The sequence below is a fragment of the Trachemys scripta genome, chromosome 12 (genome assembly GCF_013100865.1).
Source record: "Trachemys scripta elegans isolate TJP31775 chromosome 12, CAS_Tse_1.0, whole genome shotgun sequence".
Classification (NCBI taxonomy): Eukaryota; Metazoa; Chordata; order Testudines; family Emydidae; genus Trachemys; species Trachemys scripta.
In genome coordinates this window covers 24,639,488-24,654,427 of record NC_048309.1, presented here as the reverse complement: position 1 = coordinate 24,654,427, position 14,940 = coordinate 24,639,488, and the positions used below count along the sequence as shown (strand labels likewise).

The window sequence follows — 14,940 nt, the reverse complement described above, 5'->3', positions numbered from 1 at the left end:
CTGGTCTGAGTGGCACGGTAAGGGGGCTGCGGGGTTGGAAGGGGTGGAGGTTCAGGGGGGCAGTCAGGGACAGGGAGAACGGGGGGGTTAGATGGGTCAGGGGTTTGGGGGGGGCAGTCAGAGGACAGGCAGTGGTTGGATAGGCATGGGAGTCCCGGGGATTTGTCAGGGGACAGATAGAGGGTGGGGTCCTAGGGCAGAAGTTGGGGGGGCGGTCTCAGGAGGGGGCAGTTGGGGACAAGGAGAAGGGAGGCTTAGATAGGGGGTGGGGTCCCAAGGGGCAGTTAGGGGCAAGGGGGGACAGGGAGCAGGGGGGGTTGGATGGGTTGGGGTTTCTGTGGGGGGCAGTCAGAGGGAGTGGATGGTGGCAGGGTGGGGCTACCCTCCATCCCTGTGGAGCGTCCTATTTTTTGAATGTTAAAATATAGTATCCCTACTCACAGCGCAGCTCTCCATTCACAGCAGGCTGCAGCATGAGGTCTCAGCTACCTCACTTCCTCCCCCTCTTTCCTGTTGGTTGTTTCCAAGGGAATGCTGGGAAATATAGTTCTTTCCCTGCACCAGGGCTGGCCCTATAGGCAGGGAGCGAACCAAGGAACTACAGCTCCCAGGACCCCCTGTTGGTTCTCAGCTCCCATGCTGGATCCCTGCTGCCCCTGCAAATGGGCTGCCCCAAGCACGTGCTTGCTTTGCTGGTGCCTAGAGCCGCCCCTGATTACTGAGCACCTGACCAGGATGGTGATAGTGACTGTGAAATGCTCAGGGAATTTAGAGAGGCTATTAAAATAAAAAACTCAGTTGAAATCCCCCATTACTACTATCCCCATATTGACTGGGTGCATGTCACCTCAGGATGGGATGCAGAGATAAAGTTTCTTGACACCTTAAATGACTGCTTCTTGGAGCAGCTTGTCCTGGAACCCACAAGAGGAGAGGCAATTCTTGATTTAGTCTTAAGTGGAGCACAGGATCAAGTCCAAGACATGAATATAGCTGGACCGTTTGGTAATAGTGACCATAATATAATTAAATTTAACATCCCTGTGGCGGGGAAAACACCCACAGTGACCCAAAACTGTAGCATTTAATTTCAGATGAAGTGTAAAAATATAATTAGGAAGGCCAAAAAAAATTGTAAAGAACAGCTAGCCAAAGACTCAAAAAGTAATAGCAAAAAGTTTTTTTTCAGTACATCAGAAGCAGGAAACCTGCTAAACAACCAATGGGGCCACTGGACGATCGAGCTGCTAAAGAAGAACTCAAGGATGATAAAGCCATTGCGGAGAGACTAAATGAATTCTTTACATTGATCTTCACGGTTGAGGATGTGAAGGAGATTCCCAAACCTGAGCCGTTCTTTTTAGGTGACAAATCTGAGGAACTGTCCCAGATTGAGGTGTCATTAGAGGAGGTTTTGGAACAAATGGATAAACTAACCAGTAATAAGTCACCAGGACCAGATGGTATTCACCCAAGAGTTCTGAAGGAACTCAGATGTGAAATTTCAGAACTATTAACTGTTGTTTGTAACCTATCATTTAAATCAGCTTCTGTACCGAATGACTGGAGGATAGCTAATGTGATGCCAATTTTTAAAAAGGGCTCCAGAGTTGATCCCGGCAATTACAGGCCAGTAAGCTTGACTTCAGTACTGGGCAAACTGGTTGAAACTATAATAAAGAACAAAATTGTCAGACATATAGCTGACCAGTGGCTGCAGAACTTCTGAATGAAGAGGCAGAGCTTCATGGAGTTGTATAAGCAGCTCGCACCCACCTTCCACTGCCAGATCTCTCAGTTTTGGAAAACCATACCAATAGAGAAGCGGGTCGCTATTGCCCTTTTGTAAGCTGATGACATCTGCCAGCTACCGTTCAGTTGCAAAACAGTCTGGAGTTGGGAAGTCAACTGTCAGGGTGGTGATTTTACAGGTTTGCCAAGATAGCAATACTGTAATCTACACACAGGCAGTTGCCATAACCAAAGTCCCTGAAATTATAGTGGGATTTCAGAGGAGGAGGTTTCTGAAATGTGCAAGAGTCATCCCAATCCTTTGACCACCAAAAAGGGTCAGTGAATACGTGAACCATAAAGGTTACTATTCACAATTCTCCAAGGCTGAGTGGAAGACCAACATTGGACTCACAGGAAAGGTTCTCGACACAAGGATGCTCTGGAGATCGGAATTGTACCACGGGGAGAAGAAGGGACTGTATTCCCCTGAAACAATGTGGTTCTTTCCCCACATTCCTCGTGTACCTGCTTCTAATGTGTCTCCGAAAGCTGTACCCCAACGTTGCCAATCCAAGAAAAAGGGAATTCAACTATAGACTGAGTAGCTGCAGAATGATGGTGGAGTGCACCCTTGGGCAGCTGAAAGCTTGTTGGCGATGCCTGCAAACCTGTCTGGATGCCAATGAAGCCAACACAGTTTGCATTATTGTGGAGTGCTGTGCCTAGCATAACATGTGAGGCCAAAGGGGAATACTTCCAGAACAAGTGGACACAGAACAGATCTGGCTTACAAAGCCTGTACAAAGTATCAGGGGGTAGCCGTGTTAGTCTGTATCTACAAAAGCAACAAGGAGTCTGGTGGCACCTTAAAGACTAACAGATTTATTTGGGCATAAGCTTTCGTGGGTAAAAACCTCACTTCTTCAGATGCATAGAGTGAAAGTTACAGATGCAGGCATTATATACTGACACATGGAGAGCAGGGAGTTACTTCGCAAGTGGAGAACCAGTGTTGACAGGCCAATTCAATCAGGGTGGATGTAGTCCACTCCCAATAATAGATGGCACGGTAAGGGGGGGAGGGATAGCTCTGTGATTTCAGCATTGGCCTGCTAAACCCAGGGTTGTGAGTTCAATCCTTGAGGGGGCCATTTCAGGATCTGGGGCAAAAATCTGTCTGGAGATTGGCCCTGCTTTGAGCAGGGGGTTGGACTAGATGACCTCCTGAGGTCCCTTCCAACCCTGATATTCTATGAGGAGGTGTCAATTCCAGGAGAGGAAAAGCTGCTTCTGTAATGAGCCAGCCACTCCCAGTCCCTATTCAAGCCCAGATTAATGGTGTTAAATTTGCAAATGAATTTTAGTTCTGCTGTTTCTCTTTGAAGTCTGTTTCAGAAGTTTTTTTGTTCAATGATAGTGACTTTTAAATCTGTAATAGAATGACCAGGGAGATTGAAGTGTTCACTTACTGGCTTTTGTATGTTACCATTCCTGATGTCCGATTTGTGTCCATTTATTCTTTTGCGGAGGGACTGTCCGGTTTGGCCAATGTACATAGCAGAGGGGCATTGCTGGCACATGATGGCATATATAACATTAGTAGATGTGCAGGTGAATGAGCCCTTGATGGTGTGGCTGATGTAGTTGGGTCCTCTGATGGTGTCGCCAGAGTAGATATGGGGACAGAGTAGGCAACGAGGTTTGCTACAGGGATAGGTTACTGGGTTGGTGTTTCTCACACCACAGAAACATCAGGAATTTGCAAATTTAACACCATTAATCTGGGCTTGAATAGGGACTGGGAGTGGCTGGCTCATTACAGAAGCAGCTTTTCCTCTCCTGGAATTGACACCTCCTCATCTATTATTGGGAGTGGACTACAAAGCCTGTACAGGTGAGGGCCCTCAAGGTTAACACCTCTGGCTGTGGTTTTGTGCTGCAGACAGGGCCGGCTTCAGGCACCAGCTTAACAAGCAGGTGCTTGGGGCGGCCAAGGGAGGGGGGCGGCACCTGCGGCAATTCGGGGGTGGCAGGTCCCTCACTCCCTCTAGGAGCGAAGGATCTGCCGCCACCGATCGCGGCTTTTTTTTTTTTGCTTGGGGCAGCAGAACTGCTGGAGCCGGGCCTGGCTGCAGAGAGTGTAATCATTTGAGCAATGTTTTGTTCTATGTCCCAGTGCTTATGGGGAGTAATTAAGCATTGTTAAAGTAATTTGAAAACAGTTCTATACCAGTTTCGGGAGGGGCTTCACACATTCCTTCTTCACAGTGCTTATCCAGTGCTATGCGCGAATACACACATGACTGCCAGTGGTGACGATTTGTTGGAGGGTGGTAAAAGCTCTGTTCAGTATCCAGTATCTTCACTTTTGTATTGTCTATTAAATCACTAACTAAAACACCTTTTATGGCTGTTAACTTCTCTTCTGGTTTTCATTCTGGTGCTTTGGACAGCTTAGCTCATTGCCCTTGAACCGTGTTGTGGTTGTTTGTTTTTGTTTGTTTTAACATTAGAAAATACATGGCTGGGGGGTGGCGGGGAGTGGCGTGGACAGCATTCATTGTATGTCTTTGGCACCACACATTTAAAGAAGTCATGAGTCATGTGCTGTGAATCCTGCTGACCCATCCCTAACGTGTGGGAAATATCACGTTTGATCGTACTCGAAAAGCAAGGTGCATACATGAGTGACGTGAACAGTAACTTTTGCTTGCATACCTACATCTAATGTAGGGTTAAAACAGTTTGTAACAGGAACAAATTAACCAGAAATAGGTAAAATCTCCTGAAAGTGGGCAAACAGCAGCGTCTGTGGACGTCTCCTTTCCCTCCCCCTGACAAGGAGGGGAACAGCTGCGGAATATCATGCAGGGGGACAAACAGGGACGTCTCCTGCATGGGGTTGGGGGACTGAACACAGGCTGGGCTACAGGGACTGGAGCAGGCTCATGTTTCCTCTCCTGCACGCTCTTGGAGTTCCCCTGTGAGGGGGTTTGGGTGCCAGTGGAGGATGTTGTGCGACGTGTCCAGCAGCAGCCATGGTGACAGGCAGGCCCCAAAAGCTTTCTCCCACCAGTTGTACCAATGGCTGCATGAGTGTGTGGTCCTCTTCTCCCTGGGCACTGCTCCCGCTCCATGAACTGATTTGTCAGTGCCTCCTCCCGCCTAAGAGCCTCTTCCTCCCTTGCACTAAGAACTCAAAGTGCTGCTGACACCTTCTGTCAGTGCCAATGAGCAGGTCCTCCAGGGTCCTCCTCTGCTGCTCCTGCCTTCCTGCCAGAACGGGTTCCCTATGGAATCCTGGGACATTGAAGACAAGGCCAGCGTCCCATTTCATTTCTCCTTTCGAAGGAGCCTCCAGAATCCCCCCACATCATGTAACTCTGCTGCCGAAGGCCACAATATTGATACTTGTCAGGATCCCAGGAACGCTACTGTCACAGCCCCCTTCCATCAGACAGCGTTTGCAGCCCACGAGGAAGGAGCTGAGGGCAGAAATGGTAAGATACCTGCAGTACTGTTGTTCAAATTGACAGTGCAACAAGGGGCTGGTTTGGGTGGGGTTCAGTTCCTTTCAGGTGTTACGGTCTTAGTTGCTTATTTCTTCTTTAATGGCTGGCCATCATCTGGAGAACTTGGCAGCATTCAAGACACTGGAATGGAAAAGAGAGAAGTGGCTTTCTAGTGGAGGACACCTGGCCATCTGTGACTGAGAGATGCTTCTGTTAATGGTCACTCCTCTACATATTGCTGAATGTAGGGGTCTGGTGAGCTACGAAGGTGGACCAAGCACATTTGTCCTGCCATTAAATCTGAAGAACCACCTTGAATTTCTGCTACACCAGAATTTTTCTGAATTATGCTTAAAGGTCTGGGAGGCAATTGACTGACTGTATTCTCAGCTAGCAGATTGAGCTCCCTTGGAAGAGGAACAGAGAACCACAGAAAACATCCATCCAACCCCTAACCTTCTCACCTTGCTGGCAAGTCCGGCCCCTGTGTCCAGCAAACACCATTGAAAGTTGCAAAGAAACAGTCCCAAGTGTTTATTCTTCCCTAAACTTTAGGATTAAGACTGCACACCAGTCGCCTCTCCACTGCTAAGGGACAGGGCGCTGTGTTTGTGGAACCACCAGAGCAGATGTTTCACGCACCCATGCTTCTCTTGGCTACTTCAGAGAGACTTTGCATGGGGAGAGACCAGCAGCAGGGACTGGGAACAGTAATAAATATTTGCAGTGGACAAGGGGAATGAACTGCTTTGACTTTCCTCGGACAGACAAATGGTTCCTTTTCCCTTCCCGGACCTAGGCGGGCCACCACCCAAGCCACCAACTACCCCCTTCTGCATGGCACCCATTTGCAAGGAGAAGGAAAGAGGGAGGGAAGGTGTTTTGGGGGTCTTTGAGTAATCATAAATGTCATAAAACTGTTCTGTTCCCTCCCTCCCTTCCCCATCAGTCCACGTGGCCCAGGGACTATCGCTGTTCAGAGTGCTGGCTGAGAAATGCAGACACGGGGCACAGTGACTGCTTGTTAATAATCTGTTATAGCTCCCCTGACATGCTTTACACTGGTTCATGGCATTTCAGTAAAATCATTGATTTGCAGCTGTGCCTTGTTCGGGGACCATATTGGGGTGCAGTGGGGCAGATGGGGGGGGGCTGCCTTCAGGCATGTGTTTCTGGAGCAAGAGGGGATATTTCCAGGGAGTGTGGGGATTTATTGTAACTTACCAGCCTCAGATTCTGGTTCCTGCCATGGCTCGGGGTCCCCCACAGGCTGCTCAGGGGTCAAGGTGCAGAATCACACTCTCCTGTTCCTCCAGTTCTCTGGGTCTTCCCCCATGGTCCCTGCTGCCTCGTTGCCTTGCCCCTCATCAGCTTCCCGTTATCTGATGAGACAAGCAGGGCTGAGGAGGGGTCATGATTCACTTCAGGATCACTACTCACAGACCCAGATAGCGCCCGGTCTGGCTCATCATAACAGAGTCATGTGCTGCTAGGGCCTCTCCCAGAGCAATTGTTGGAGTCCTTCACCCTTCAGTACAGGAGCCTGAAGGGTTTCATGTGCTTCTGGCACTGGGATGGAGTCTGGTGAATGCTGCCTCCATGAAACTCCCGGTAGAGGTGTGTGTTCCTGCTGATCCGGGTGAAGTTGTGGAGGGCGGTGTACTCTGACCACACATTGATCAGCACCCGCATGTCCTCTGCAGACCATACAGCAGCTCTTGGAGCATAAGCCATGCTTGCCGGTGCTGATTAATACAGTTCATGGGAGAACTGATCTTAAGAGCTCAGCGCAGGTTGCTACTACCGCTGGCAACAGGGGGTTAGGGAACTTTAGATTTGGGTAAGGGTGAAGCAGTAAAGGTATCAATGCATGGTGCGAATGGGGCTGGTGGACTTGGTACACACCCCTTGTCCATGTCCACAATGGGCTGTGGAACAGGTCTGGGGCCAGGCCCCAGCACTGTCATGTACGTACCCAGACTCCCCATTAGATTTCCTGTACTACACTGTCCTTCAGGAACCTGCTTCAGATGTGGACAATAGGGGGGTTATGGCACTACAAGGCACATATAACCGTTAGTGTTACAAGTGTAGACGTAGCCTTAGAGGTCCTTGGTTCAATCCCTGCTAAGGGATTGTTACCTCTGTTGGTCATTTGATGGTGCAGTCCTCGCTGTGCCGACAGGCGGTGCAGTTAATGAAAACACGCTGGTTCCTACAGCACCTCTGAAGCGGTAAAGCGGACAGCTTGCAAATAAATCCTCTCTCATCTCTCTAGAGGGCGACCTCCAAAGTATCGGAAGATCCAGCAAGAAGACTTCCAAAGTAAGCACCTTTTCCCCACGCTGCTGTTTTTTCATGGAGGGAGGAGGGTCAGGGTGGCCCAAGGGCTTGGGAAGGGGATAGAAAGATTTTGACCCCAATATCACTAGATTGGACCTGGCCCAGGTCAGCAGCAAGCCCCAATGCTGAAGGCTCTTTGGTGGCCTTTGTGCAATGAGTTGGTGAGCGTTGGTCTATTTCCTGGTGGGCAGGTTGCATCACCATCACCACCAACAAACCCAGTACAGTTCGCTTAATCTCAGCTGAGAGGCCAAAGAATGAGCCATCCTTATGGCTAGAGCCTGGGCGGCAGGGCTGAACGAGGCACATTGGCAAAGCAGTCTGGAGATGCTGCCACTGGTGCTGCTCCTGCTATCCTTGTTCTGCGGATGCAGAAAGCCTCGCTCTGCAGGGCTGTCAACCAGGCGCTTGTTGCCCAGGCAGTACGTTCACTCCAAATCAGTAGGAGAGAGACTGGGAAGGATCCTGTGCTGAACCCGTGGGTGTGGCCTTGCTGGTCTGCTTTGGCTGAACTGCCCTGGGATTGGAAATAGAGACCAAGGTGAAGATCAAGATGTGGGGCCAGGTCCTCAGGTGTAAATGGACATAGCTGCCCATGACTTCAGTGGGGCTACCCTGATTTCCACCAATGGAGGATCTGGCCCCTGTAATGTGACTGGATGTTGTATAGAGGCTGGGCTCCCCATAGTGGGGCCCATGAAGGCCCTGACTCAGCAAATCTCGTAAGCACATGCTTCGGAGATGTACAGACTTTAAGGACAGAAGAGACCCTTGTGACTGTCTTATCTGACCTCTGAAATTAAAGGTACCATAACTTCCCCATGCGCCGCCCGCGAGAGCCGACGCTGGCGGGATTTAAGCACACGTTTGTAGTGCACGTGCTTACGGGCTTTGCTTCATTGGGGCCTCAAGCTGGACCCAGCTTTACTGAAACACGTGAGACACATGCAGACTGGGCTGTGAACTCTTCCAGTCAAACGTGCACAGCTGCCAGCTTGTCCCCAGGGATGTTTGGGATGGGAAGTGAATCTCCCAGCCCTAAAGTACCAGCCTGTGTAATTTCCCTCTCTCCTTCATCTTTCCAATTAAAGTTGTTTAATATTTAGGTCTGACTATAAAACCCCTGTCCTCAGCCTGTCTTTCATCCCCACGTAATGCCCAGCTTGAATGTTGAGGTCCACATTGTTAAGGCTAAGATTTAGTCCGGGGCATTTTTAGTAAAAGTCATGGAGTGATCAAGGACAATAAACAAAAATTCATGGCCCCTGACCTGTCCATGACTTTTACTAAAAATACCCCTGTCTAAATCTTACCTGCTCCTAGGGCGCTGCTGCTCTGGGGGGGTTCCCGGGGCGCCGCTACTCCGGCGATGGAGGCTGATTGCCTCCGTCCGCCCATGGGGCCGTTGCCTCTGGAGCCACCCCTGGGACTGCTGCTCAGGTGGCCCTGGGGTCAACTGCACTGGCCGATGCAGCTGCAGAAATCACGGAGGTCACAGGAAGTCATGGAATCCGTGACTTCCGCGACCTCCGTGACAGCCTCGCAGCCTTACACATTGTCATTGGGCTTCTTAATACCCCTTCCCCCCCCAGAACTGGAGACCATTAGATAAAAGGCAGAGTGTTATTAACGCTTATGGATCTAAAGGAAGCTTTGAGTATTAATATTCTGGGCTGTGTACTGCCACAGGAGATGTCCCTTGTGCAGCGTGTGCTTTCTGGGAAAGCCGTGCTACAGACAGCGCCAAGCTAAGACTTAGTGCCGGACTTCTCTGCAGGGGAGAGGAGCTGCCTCTCCCAGGCCACTCTGCAGATCCACCAGCCCTGTCCCTGTTTCTTCCCTGGTCTCAAAGCCCTGCAACTAGGGGGGGAGCCCCTGGAGAGCTGAGCTCCACGACCCACAAGCTATGCCTCAGCTCACAGCAGAACAGATTCCTCTCTGCTGCTGCTATGCTGGGGCAGGGTCTGCCCCCTGCTGCATATATACTGATTGTAAACTGCAACCCCCCACCCTGTAGCGGTGCCCCTTCACTGTAGCTGGCTGGCATGAATGCTTACTGGCATCTTTGAATATATGAGGGTGACCAGACGTCCCGATTTTATTGGGACTGTCCTGATATTTGCTTATTTGTCCTGCGTCCCGACCTACCTTTGGTCGGGACGCGAATTGTCCCAATATTTTGCCTCTGCTCACAGGCGGAGCGGAGCCCAGAGGGGGCTCGCGCCCTCCCCGCCCCGACTCCACCCCCTTCTTCCCCCATTGGATCCCTCCCCAAATCCCCGCCCTGGCCCCGCCTCTTCCCCAAGCACGCCACATTCCTCCTCCTCTCCCCTCCCTCCCAGGCTTGTGCTGATCAGCTGTATGGCGGCGCAAGCGCTGGAGGGAGGGGGGAGGTGGAGACGGCGCGGAGGCCAGCTGGTGGGCGGGGGCAGGGCATGGAGCTCCGGCGGCCATTTTTTTTTCTTTTGCTCTGCCCCCCGTGTCCCGATATTTCACCTGTGTGATCTGGTCACCCTAGAATATATCCCCAGTCCAGCTCTTTTCTTTCCCTCTTTCTGCCCTGCAATCCCCCCTCTTACCACCAGAGGGTTTGCTGATACTTTAGCATGTGACCAGTATAGCCAAATGTATTGGAATGGTTTTTAATCTTTCATGCCACAATCTGAAAGCTAATTCCATGCCATCCCTTTGTGCATTATCACTGTGAGCGGAATGAGCGGCTGAGTGGCCACTAGGGGACAATAGCAGCTTTTACAGCAAGAGCTGATCTGATAATGGCCATGCCTAGAGCCCTCCTCCAGAATTCTGAATGAGTGAAACAAATGAGATCACTGATGATGAACTCAGGAAAGTCCTTACTAAACTCATTTAGTGACGGAAGAGACCAGCCTTGGTAAAAAAAATTAAAGGGACAGAGTTTGGCCTGAAATTCAGCTTTGGTTTGAAATGAAAGTTGGTGGGTGGACTGTTGAACAGAAGTGTTTTCATAATTAACAACAAAAAAATTCATGAAATCAGGCTTTTTGAATGTAAACACGCCCCTGCCTCATAGCACTGGGAACCTACAACACAACAGCCAGGGGCTAGGGCAAAAGAAGCAGAAAGTGAAACCATCCATAAACAGAAAGTGAAACTGACCAGTCTAGTGTCACAGCCTAAATCTACTGTAAATACAATGCAAAAGGTAAACAAACAGAAACAGTGAGACGTAAATCAGATCTTTAAATTCTTCTCAGTTTATGGTATCCCAAGTAAGGAGATATATATAATTGTCCTTATATATGTACTTATAAAATATATGTACCTATTGTAATAGAGAGACATGATCAAATTAAATAAGTGCAGTTTGTTCTGCATTAACTATTGCTAATAGACAATTTTTTTCCTCTGATACAGCATATCGTCAATCATGTCATGATAAAGAGATTTGCAGTGTTACTGTAGCCATACTGGTCTCAGGATATTAGAGAGACAAAGTGGGTGAGGTAATATCTTTTATTGGACCAACTTCTGCTGGTGAAAGAAACACATTTTTGAGCCCTGAAGAAGAGCTCTGTGTAAGCTCAAAAATGTGTTTCTTTCACCAACAGAAGTTGGTCCAATAAAAGATATTACCTCACCCACTTTGTCTCTCTAATAAGAAAGACACCATCACGATAGAAATCTTGATCTTATCCCTTTATTCTGACACGGTTGAGGTTCCGCTATATTGGAGAAGAATGCCGTCTGTTTAGCAATAGTTAGCACAGCACAAACTGTTCCTATCTGATACCTGAAACCCCTCCAGCTTCTGCCTTCAGCCCCCATGCCTCCTCAGCCCTTCTTTCAGGCATTGCAGGGCCTTCAGGATGAGACTGGATTTCCTTGGCCCTCCGCCTTGAGTAACGTTTTGAATTTCTTTGCCAGCTATTTCCTCGGACAATATGCACCAGTCCCTCTTCATGTCGGCCTTATCTGCTCACCCTGACCGCTCCCTGTCCCTCTGCTGGGAGCAACACTGCAAACTCCTGCCAGGGGTGGCTGGCATCACAGCAGCTACTGTGGCCAAGTGGACCACTGATGAGGTGAGGGGGTTTCAGAGAGGGCTGGTAAAGCAGAGAAAAATGTAGACCAAGATTTCCAAAGGCACATGTGCAAATCCCCCAGTGCACGTGGCTCATTGTGTGCACATGCCCTCCCTGGCATGCTCACACGCTGTGGTTCGTGTCAGGGTTAGGAAACAGTGAGGGTGTCCTTTCCCCCAGGGGGAATGAGCGAGGGATGCTAGTGGGAGCTGTACAGGTTCCACAGCCTCTCCGATTCCTCCCAGCTCTCTGCTCCCTGTGAACCACGCATCTCATGGACTTGGTCTCGGTGCCCCCACTCATCCCAGCCACTGGTCTGATTGAGGGGTACCACTCTTCTCATGTGATTAGCAGTTTCCAGCTTGGCTGGCACTGTCGCTTGAGGCTGTGCAAGGACATGGCCAGCAGCCAGCTATTTACTTATTTATTTTATTACACATTTTCCAATAAATCCGTTTCTTTTTTTTCTTTTTTTTTAGGCAAGTGGCAACTTAAAGTTGAGTACCAGGGGGTAGCCGTGTTAGTCTGTATCTACAAAAACAACAAGGAGTCTGTGACACCTTAAAAATTAACAGATTTATTTGGGCATAAGCTTTCATGGGTAAAAACCTCATTTCTTCGGATGCATAGCTATGCATCCGAAGAAGCAAGGTTTTTACCCACGAAAGCTTAACTTAAAGTTGAAACGTAAACCTCAAATTAGCAGAGAAAGAGACAAGAGTCAATCCCAACCCCTCCCTACCTACAGTTCTATTTGAGCTCCTTATTAACACCTGCTGCTGCTGACAAACACTGCTGTACTCCCCCACCCAGCCACTCTCGGACACTCCCGCCACGCTGCCTCGCACTGCACTCTGTTGTCAGAGATCTAAGGCCTCCGCCACAAATGCTCCAGGGCCCATTGTTTGGTGAGTGTATTTGTGAGGTACCTGATGACCTGTGTCACCTTTCTGGACAGCAGGCATCTGCACTCAAGTATGGTAGAATAAAAGGCTCTTTGCATCCCGTTCGACCCATGGCTTATACAGAAAGCAGCAGATCTTGGCTGGAGCAGCCAGGCATACAGAATTCCAGAGACTCCCAGCTCTGTGGCATGTCCTCTTCGACCCTGAAAAGGGAGCTCTGGCGGTGGGATTTCAGGCAGGCTAATTCCCTGATGCTGTGTTTCCATTCTTGGCTCTTCCAAAGGTCTTCAGCTTTGTTCAGACGCTAACGGGTTGCGAGGACCAAGCCAAACTCTTCAAGGATGAGGTAGGGGGAATAGGGCTCAGTGCATGGGTGAGGGGAGCAAAGGAAGCCCATTTGCAGTTGGAGGGGGATGGGGGAACAGGCTGCCTACATGGTTTCCTGCCACCAGCCTCTGGGACTCTGCCCTTTTGCTGCTAAAGCAACAGTCCTTGAGAGCACTTGTTTGGGATAGCACCTGTGGCAATGACAGCAGAACCCACTGATAGTGACCTCGGACGTCTGTCTGTCTATTGTGCACATAAGGCACCTCATGGATCCATCCAGATATAGTCAAAAGATAGATACGGTGACACTCCATGTATGGGGCAAGTCCGGTCCCCTGTGAGTGGGGGGCTTGGGGTAGGAGAGCTCCAAGGGGTCCGTGGGGGAGCAGAAGCAGAGCTGCGCTGTAGGCAGTGCTGCAGCCTTCTCCCAAAAGGCCGATGGGTCTGCTTAGTCCCAGGTCCACACCCCTCCCCCACCCCCAGTTCCTGTTGCTGTATCTCTGTTACTGGGGATTATGTGCCTAGCCGGAGTCCCAAACCCAGGCTGTGTTGCAATGGTTGCAAAGATTTTGACCCCCACACAGAGCGCGTCTGACCCGGACTCGTTGGCAGAGAGAATCACTCGGACACTCATTCAGAGCTGCTGGGGCCGGCTGACTCAGGGTGCTTTGGTTGCTAGAAGCATCCCAGCCTGTCCAGTAGATGGCCTGCATTTTTACCTGCTGTGGCGCCATTTTCCATTGCCACTTACCAGCCTCCTAGTGTGATGGGGCTGGGGAGGGAGCTAGGCTTTTCATTGAGAAGGAGGCAGGATCATATGTCCCGTGCTTGTAGCATCCCTAGCTAATCCATCCCAAGAGCCACCTTGCTGGCCATGCTCACACGTCCGCAACTGTGCGTCTCCCCCCCACTTTGAAGGGCGTGCTTCTTGTTTGAACACACGGCCCTGAGGGGAGGGGGTGGGGATGCTCTGGAGCCCAGATTTCCTGTGAGCATGGTGCGCACGCCGGACCCACCCCCCTCTCTCCTGCAGATGATTGACGGGGAGGCGTTCCTTCTGCTGACGCAGGCCGACATCGTCAAGATCATGAGCGTCAAACTGGGCCCAGCACTCAAGATCTACAACGCCATCCTCATGTTCAAAAACGCCGATGACACCTTAAAGTGATCACACCCCACAGCCCGGGACTGCCCTCAGCACTGCAGCTGCTAAGCTGTCTGTCTGGCTCACTGGAGCTGAGACCTTCTCCACTGTAGCAGCTGTAAAATCCTGCACGCTCCTTCTCTCTCAGTCGCCTTCTCTGTCCTTGCACCAAACCCATCTCTCTCTGTCTTTCTCTTCCCCTGCCCTGTTACACTTCTCCTCTGGCCTGGTGGGGGAGCTCCAGTCTGGGTACCGCTGACCAGTGCTCTCTCCCTCTGATGCTTTTAAAGAGACAGAACACGGATTTGAGACGGGAAGACCCCCTACCCTTCAAGCACCTCTGACTGACCCTGTTCCATAGGATGACGTGTGTGTGTGTGTGTGTGTGTGTTTTTCAGGACCGATGAGGTACCAGGGAGAAGGTGTGGGGGTTGAGCGATAGTGTTGCTGCTCAAGAAACCAAGATCAGAAATTTTGGTGATCTCATAAGAAATAAGCTGCCTCCACACACCCCTTCTCTCACATACGTGAGCACACACACGATCGTTTAGAGGGATGACTCATTTTCCCTTTTCTTAACAATTGAAGAGGATTTTCCCAGCATATTTCACTGCGTTGGGGTGGGTATTTAACGCTTTTTCAAAGGGACATTCTCAAGTAGCTTTTGATAACATTCCATTTGTTTCCTCTCCAGTTTTTGTGACTCTCCCTTTGAAGCTGGGCAGTAACTTTGCTTTGCCCCCGCCCTGGTTCACCTTCGCCATGAAGCCAACTTGAATTTTCTTCCATTTCCTTCTGTTTCTCATGGGGAACGAGCCCATAGTGCTATTTATGCTGCAGATCTCTTTGCTGCTGGGGTGGGGGGGTCAGTGTTTTATTACTGTTTATTATTTGTGTTGCAGTAGCAGCTA

At 50.1% G+C, this 14,940-nt stretch overlaps 1 protein-coding gene across 2 annotated transcripts in view; it reads left to right on the top strand.

The window, feature by feature from the left end:
- The window catches only part of L3MBTL1 (L3MBTL histone methyl-lysine binding protein 1), a 55,328-nt gene extending 40,388 nt beyond the window's left edge, over nucleotides 1-14,940 (top strand). For both annotated transcript variants that reach the window (XM_034787933.1, XM_034787932.1), the window contains exons 19-22: nucleotides 7,525-7,571; nucleotides 11,496-11,653; nucleotides 12,842-12,904; nucleotides 13,919-14,940. In XM_034787933.1, the coding sequence (XP_034643824.1) occupies nucleotides 7,525-7,571; nucleotides 11,496-11,653; nucleotides 12,842-12,904; nucleotides 13,919-14,053 (403 nt within the window). In that variant the 3' untranslated portion in view covers nucleotides 14,054-14,940. The remainder of the gene's footprint in view (nucleotides 1-7,524; nucleotides 7,572-11,495; nucleotides 11,654-12,841; nucleotides 12,905-13,918) is intronic.